Source organism: Papilio polytes, unplaced genomic scaffold (genome assembly GCF_000836215.1).
Source record: "Papilio polytes unplaced genomic scaffold, Ppol_1.0 DF822845.1, whole genome shotgun sequence".
NCBI classification, from domain to species: Eukaryota; Metazoa; Arthropoda; class Insecta; order Lepidoptera; family Papilionidae; genus Papilio; species Papilio polytes.
The window spans coordinates 3,585,222-3,593,018 of NW_013526359.1; the positions used below are offsets into that span (position 1 = coordinate 3,585,222).

Below are 7,797 nucleotides of genomic sequence, written 5' to 3' on the forward strand. Positions count from 1 at the left end.
GTCCCGATCACTACAAACTGTACATTTATTTTAGCATCTAGATCGCAAACACTATTTATATTAACCAGTTTCCGAGCCACATACGAACGCTTTCCAACACGATTCGAATGAGGTCTCATGTTAATACGAGAGTTGAATACGTTGAAGGATAAAAATGATAACCATAATTTGTGTTTAGGTCAGTTGTTGTTAGTCAATTGTGGAATGTCGTGTGAAATCGAGACGGTTGCGCGTGCTTTCCGACAGATAGCAGCTGCGTCGCGGCGAACGATCAGTTTGTTTTTCACAATTTATTCTATTTAGAAACAGTTCTTATCACGTACGGCACAAGAATTACTTAAAATAACACTGGTAGCCACAACCTAAATAATCGCAAGCAATAAATTCAATCAGAAAACTCAGGAAATCGCATTGGAATGTAAAGTTTTGACATGGGGCTCTTACGGGTTAACACTTCTCTTCGGAAAACTTACCTGTCTCGCGGGTCGATCCACGTCGTTTTTCTACTGTTATGGTCGATGAAATATAACTTTCCGTCAAAGTCCCTCGCATAATCCCATCCGTCGGGCAAGGGTATCTCACCGTTTCGTCTCCTTGGCATATTTCACTGATTAAATCCATTCAAACGAATAACGAAGCACACTCGCGAACTAGCTACACGGCCATGTTGAATACCTCATTACGAGGTGTGACGTCACGCGGGATCGGCCAATGGCGGCGAAGGGCCCCCACGATGGAATGCGGCGCGTACGCGAGCGCGAACAGTTCCGCACGTCACTTTCCCGCCAATACGTACAAAGTACGCGACCGCACCACGCGAGCCCGCGTCGCCGACTGAGCCGCGGGCGCCCATCGCCACGTTATCACCGCTCATGATAATATTCACTACCAGCACCTACCGTCTAAATGCATTCCTCTTGACCACAATGTTTACATTACATACCGTGGGTTGGCAAACACGCCGAACCGCCGACGACCGACGGGTGCCTACAGTTCACAGTGCGAACTACAAAACCGAGCCAAGCAACAGTGAACGCGAAATGTAGGTACCTATCCATTCAATTTATTTACGATTCCGTCGCATATACGTACTCAAACAGATATGTATGGGCCGCATTCCAGCGCGTATGTATGAAACAACACGAATTATAGACATAAAACGTACTGAATAACACTGTAAGTAAAGCTTCACTGGAATCAACTTTATGTCAAGTGTTGCGTACTACCTACATTAGCTTTGGTCTGTTTGTAATATCAAAAAAAAAATACAGATTTCGAGAAAGTGATGTATTTGCGTTGCTGATACCGAAATTCGCATTTAATTTTTTTTTTTTGTCTTTTTTGTCTGTCCGCAAGCCGTGTTCCGGGCAATCTCAAAGACTACTGAGGCGATTTTGACGGGACTTTCACTGGAGGATAGCTTTCATGGATAGGCATATCATAGGCTACTTTTTTTAAATTCCGCGCTGTCAAAATGACGTAACGGGTGGTCTAAATTTGCGCTGACCAAGTTTGCGAGCGACACCTCATAATTATCTAATAAAGAATAGATATGATTATTTTTCTTTAATAGTCTGTATTTTTATACCATTCAAATGTTTATAAAACACGTGATCACATTGTAATATGTAGCAATTGTCTTATGTACATAATAAAAGTACCTACATAGTAAGTATGTTATGACAATACCCATGTATTCATTATAACAAGTCCTATTATAATCTTTAACATGCAGACACAAACACATTGTTCGTATTGCTAGAAGATCGTAAGTCAATTTCTTATATTCATTTACGTATTCGTAACCATAATATACCTACCGTGGTTATAAAGAAGGAAAATCGGCTATGTAAGTCACAGTAGAGATGGGCTTGTTAATAATTTTAAGCCTACCTTTACCAATCTTATAGGGTAGGAAAAGAATGATGGATTGAGGATAGCTTATATCAATATAGGTTGAAAAACGAGGTAAATGTCGACTTTGAAGTCGAATATCTCTACTATAGAGTGTAGATGTTTACAGAGGAAATAATTGGAAGAAAAGAGACAGTATAAATAATGTACTCAATCTCCAAATAGTGTACTAATTCATCGGTCTACTATATGAAGGTTTTGTTTTTCTATCAAAATCTAAATACCGCTACGTCTTATCTACACTGTTTATAATCTTTTTCGAATTCATTCAAAACATTGGCGCAAAAAAGTAATGACCGGTTTTACTTGGAAAAAACCTACACGGATGGTATTTCCTACATAAAAGAATTAAGTATAAGACAGATGAAAGCGAACGTTAGTTCAGGGTCAAATGTAATTACCCGTAAATTTTTGATATTAAAGCATTCTTATCAGATTTTGTTTTTTTTTTTATTCCTCACACTTTCAATCACTTCTTTACTATTAAAGGTTGACAAAAATAAAAATAAAAATAAAACGCACGCCCATAATCCAAAGGGGGGTCCTAGACTCCTGGTGAACCCGCAATCAGACAATCATGCATAAAACTTTTACTTGATCGTTTTTTCGGGTGCTTATACCGCCTTTTCTCTATATCTGACTGATTTGGCTGAAAGTTAATTAGGGAATGAATTGGTTATATAGAAAGACCAGCGCGGTTTCATCCGCAAGAAATAATAAAAACTTTATTTCATTGTTTACACTTGTAAAACTTACAATTTTCAAATGCAAATGTCAAAATTCAAATGCACGAATCTGTTTATCTATGGGCATATAACAATTACCGTTACAATGGCAATCTTTCTTCCTTATTGCTGTTGGCTCTTAGTTTTGGTTCCTTTCCCACATTGCTTTTTTCCAATTTGTTACCCCCCAAATTAAATAGCGTGAAAATATGTAGCCTAAGTAAAATAGCAAGTGTAGGGCTTTTTATTTAAAGGGATTATTTTTTATTATGTCGCCATTGCTGTCATCCTACATTAGAAAGAATTGAGTGTTTACGTTACGCTCTATTATATCAGTATAGAGTATACATGGATTATAATTTATTTGTTTTTTTTTTAACGTTCGCCTTGTTTCCAATGGTTCAGACAGTTTAAAAAAAATGTGGAAACAGAACGCACATGTCAGTTCTGTCAATTTGACAGATACGTGCCAAAGTTAGACGATTTGTCAAAATTTACAAAAACTTTGCAACACGTAGTGGATTTTTAAAGGATTTTGGACGTCAATAATTAATTTGGTTGATTGATCATTCGCCATGCCTACCAGTGATAGTGACGATTTTGAGAGTGCTGATGAAGGTCAAACCAGCCCACAAAAGAAAGAGAGAAAGAAGCGATTATCTTCATCAAATTATAGCGATAACTTAGAATCCGATCAGGAAAACAAGAAAGGCCAATCAAAAACATATTCAATGGCTAAAAAAGTATTGATCCTTTTTCAATTTTCTTAAAATTAGTATTTTATTATTGTTTTTTTGTATTGCGTTATTTGATGAAATCATTTTCTCTATATCTTATGATCTCATTTATGTAGGAAACAACAGATGGTTGGGATGATTTTGACATCGATGAAGGCTCTGAAAGTATAACAAAAGTTAGCGCAGAAAAAGATACTTCTGTACCGAAATCAGAAAACACGACAAAAACAGATGCCTCAACAATAAATACTGAAAAAGGAGCAAGCAATGACTCGGGATGGACTGATTTTGACGACTGGGGAGACACTGATCCACCCAAAACTGGCAAGGTAGCTATAATATTTAAATCATCACATATATTCGCCTATCTGATAATATCCAAATAATATAAGTTTAAATAAAAGCTAGAAACATTCACTTTAATCAAACAAGAGTTTTTTAGACATTAATTTGATATAAAAAATCTCATTTTATTTCTGGTTTTTGATCCTAAGATTAGTATCAATTAGAGCTATCAATCTATAAAGAAGTAAAAAGAAACTTTACAGTAATATAAATTGGGTAGAAATTACCCAATATCTGATTAAGAGTTAACAAGCTTTGTTAATATGATGAAAATAGAACACATAAAACAAGAAACAAGGGAATGTAGCTATATGTTTTTAATTTTTAAACATTTTCTTTCTCCCATAACAAAACTAACACCAAAACTCTTGTTTCTCATTTTTTAGGATAATAACAAGCAACCAGATAGGAATGTACAAGAAGTGACAGAACAATTAGCAGCATCAACAACTTCAACAAAGAATGAAGGCTGGGGTTGGGGATGGGGTATGGACTCTATACTGAGCACTGCTACCGCTGGCATCACAAACCTCACCTCACAAGTTTCACAGGTATATATTTATTGTGTAAAATAAAAATTTTATCAATATCAAATTTTATGAGCTTGTCAAATGATTTGTTAACAAGCTATCGTCTCAACTGGATAAGTTGTGGAATAAAAAAATAAATAAAAGTATAGCCTACATCACTCAGTGATAACATAGCTTTTTAATGTTAAAAAATTTTTTGATATTGTACTAGAAATTTTTGACTTATTTTAACATACTTTTGTATTGAAACAAGATTTGTATTTTTATACTATATCTATACTATTATAATAAAGCGTAAACACTCACTTCTTTGTTGCCTAAAATGCCTGCAACTACAGCATATTTTTGAATAATTCACTTTTTAATAAAAAGCACTACACTTACGTCACGCTTTAGGCTATATATTTCACGCCATTAAACTTAGAGGGTAAATATTTTGGTTAAAAACCCTAATGTGGGAAAGAGACCATAAGTTGCTGCCAACATAAAGGAAGCAAAATTGTCATGGTTTGTAATAATGTCATATCATTTTGACATTTGCAATTGATAATTTAACACATGTTAACAATAAAATCCTTGATGCTGGCCCAATACGCTGAGGGAGAGCCATAAACAAGAAATAGAACATAGAACAATAAAATAAAATTTTCATAATTTCATGCGGATGAAGCCGCATGGGATCAGCTAGTAATAGTATATATTTAGATATAAATTATTTAGGTTTGTTTAATACATATTTGTATTTATTAGTAAATATTTTGCAATTTTCTCCAACTGCAATGAAAATGAACATTGAGTTAACTTAGTTCTGACACTTGTAACTAATTGAACTATTCAGTTAAAGCTGTACAAATGTGCATGTGTAGACAAAATATTAACTGACAGTTAACGTATTCAGTTAAAATTAAACCTACACATAATTTAAACTGAGCAGTTTGACTCATCACTTAACTAGTTAAAAACGAGCTGTTGCCCGCGACTTTGTCCGCGTGGTATTAGAAAACATACGAACTATATAAATAACAAAAAGCTACGTATCCCTCGGGAACCGGACATTTCTCGGGGTTGAACCTCATCCCATGTGTAATCCAGACTTTTTTTATATTTTTAACCATTGCAGAATGATCGAGTAAACATTAAAAAATTAAATTAATGAATCCCACAGGAACCGTAACTATTCCCGGGATAAAAAGTACACTATGTGTTCTTCCAGACTATGCTCTAAACCTGTGCCAAATTACATGGAGATCCGTTCAGCCGTTTGGGCTACAAACGCTAACAAACATCCATCCATCCATCCATCTAAACTTTCGCATTTATAATACTAGTAAGATAATTAGTAAGTAGCCGATCTCATCTTTTATACTATGTTTTACAACTACCAAATATAATTGTGATCCCAAGATGTTCTTGCGACGCTAAGTATATACGCATCTAGTTAATCTTTCTCGTTTATGATAGTACTGGCTGTTGCTCGCGACTTTACTGTGTGAAATGAAAAAAAATAGCCCATGTTACTCACAGATAAATTACCTTTCTAATGCTGAAAGAAGTTTTAAATTCGGCCCAGTAGTTTTTGAGTTATTTCAATACATACAAAAATACAAATCTTTCCTCTTTATAATATTGATATTATATATAATATTGGTATTGTAAAGAGGAATAGATAGAGAGTTTTTAGGTGCAACATGACTTATTCCTTTAATACAGAACATAATTTTTCTATTTCTCATCTTTCAGGGGATTTCAACAGTCTTAGAAACCAGTATTGGGGCACCAGACCCTGAAGAACTTGCCAGAAAAACTTCACAAGGTGCTGAAAATAAATGTAAAACAGAGGAAAATCTACCAAAAGAAGTTAACAATGAAAAGCAGGAAGATGTTAAGAACAGTGAAGCCCAATTTCAATTTGGAAGTCTTTTATCGGGGGTTACAAAATTTGTGGAAACAACTGGTTAGTGATGTTAATTTTTAATAAATGGGCTCAGGGATTTGAGCACTTGACTTGTAATCTAAACATCTTGGGTTCGAATACTGCCATATCAAAGTAATTTTCGTTTTTTACGAATTTCATATGTACATAATTTACCCGACGTTCTTACGGTGAAGGAAAACATCGTGATGCCGGCACATATCGGCGAAGAAATTCAAAGATATGTGTGAAGTCAACCAACCCAAAGTGACAGACCGACAGACAGACAATAATTTTTTGAATGCGATTTTTTTTTTACATAAGGTGGCAAACGAGCAAGCGGCCATTAGAATCGGCCAAAATGGCGAAGCGCCCGCTGCCCATAGACATCTGCAATTGCAAATGCATTGCCTACCCTTATACGACGGAAGAGGAGATGCACATAAAGAGGATATTTCCCCTTCCTATGCATCTCCTCCACCATCAAATCCACTTCCCCTTCTCAACCTCTCCTTATAAGGAAAGGGTGGTAAAGAGAAAGGGACTTAAATTAGGCGATTTTCATTATCAGCAATGCGAATATAGTATCTTTCCAAAATCTGGAAAATTTTATTATATGTATACATATAGAGATATATATAGATGAACATTTTGTTGACTAATATTTTCTCATCTACAGGTACAAAGGTTTTAGCAGGTGGATTAGATACTCTAGAAACCATCGGTAAGAAGACAATGGAAGTCCTTCAAGACGGTGACCCAGGCCTGGTGAAGAAGCGAGCAATGCTGGGTCTGGACGCAGCTGACAAGCCGGTACTCTCTCAAGTGCTGAGAGAAGCGAAAGCAAAGGCTGATGAAGAAGACAGGATCAAAGAACAGAAGAGGGAGGCTAAGGAGGTTCATTATGAAACACTGTTTGATGATTTTGAAGGTAAATTACATAAATATTATATTTTTGATTTTTTTTTTTTGTAAAATAAGTATTTTTTTTACAATTGACTTTATAAAATCACTCAGAGATTCAATTTGTCTATATATTTCTTTATTGTGTCATTTATTTTATCTTCTAGATAAAAAAAAATGTAGTTACTTCTGTATTGCTGTCTATTTTTGATATTCTAAAATTTTTTAATTTTTTGTTGTAAAAAATGTAGTGTAAATTTTGTATAAAGTTATTATTTTCTATGTTTGATGTTATGTTCTTCCAGGGTTGGTACACTTAGAGGCACTAGAGATGCTGTCGAGGCAGGTCAGCATGAGGATAGAAGAGAGGATACGAGTAGCTGATCCGAGCAAGCGGCAGGATATTAAAGAAACATTGCAGCAAGTTGCCGGTTAGTTGTACTTTTTATTATTTCTGTTCTAGTTCCATTTTCTTTTATTTTTATAATAATTACATTTTGTATTTATTTGCTGAAAATTATTTTCATTTACAGTTTTAAACTTGTAGTTTTTTTTAAACTTAGGATACTGTTTTTTGTGTTGTAGTAAGTTTGTATGTATGGTCATTTTGACGGCTTACAGTCAAAGATTAAAAAAATATATAGAATAGGCATAGTTGACACTACTTGAATAATTTTTTATATAATCTCACTAGTGATACGGTATTCGATAGTTAAAATCGCAAACAAGTA

At 34.8% G+C, this 7,797-nt stretch overlaps 2 protein-coding genes across 2 annotated transcripts in view; one reads left to right on the top strand and one right to left on the bottom strand.

Moving 5' to 3' along the window:
• The window catches only part of LOC106105503 (protein kibra), a 73,788-nt gene extending 72,787 nt beyond the window's left edge, over window positions 1-1,001 (bottom strand). The window contains 1 exon segment of the mRNA XM_013285853.1: window positions 474-1,001. Within this exon segment, the coding sequence (XP_013141307.1) occupies window positions 474-601 (128 nt within the window). The 5' untranslated portion in view covers window positions 602-1,001.
• A 2,104-nt stretch (window positions 1,002-3,105) lies between these two features.
• The window catches only part of LOC106105335 (protein FAM114A2-like), a 7,900-nt gene continuing 3,208 nt past the window's right edge, over window positions 3,106-7,797 (top strand). Inside the window, exons 1-7 of the mRNA XM_013285625.1 lie at window positions 3,106-3,382; window positions 3,493-3,705; window positions 4,108-4,272; window positions 5,992-6,205; window positions 6,843-7,094; window positions 7,372-7,497; window positions 7,652-7,658. Coding sequence (XP_013141079.1) covers window positions 3,215-3,382; window positions 3,493-3,705; window positions 4,108-4,272; window positions 5,992-6,205; window positions 6,843-7,094; window positions 7,372-7,497; window positions 7,652-7,658 — 1,145 coding nt within the window. The 5' untranslated portion in view covers window positions 3,106-3,214. The remainder of the gene's footprint in view (window positions 3,383-3,492; window positions 3,706-4,107; window positions 4,273-5,991; window positions 6,206-6,842; window positions 7,095-7,371; window positions 7,498-7,651; window positions 7,659-7,797) is intronic.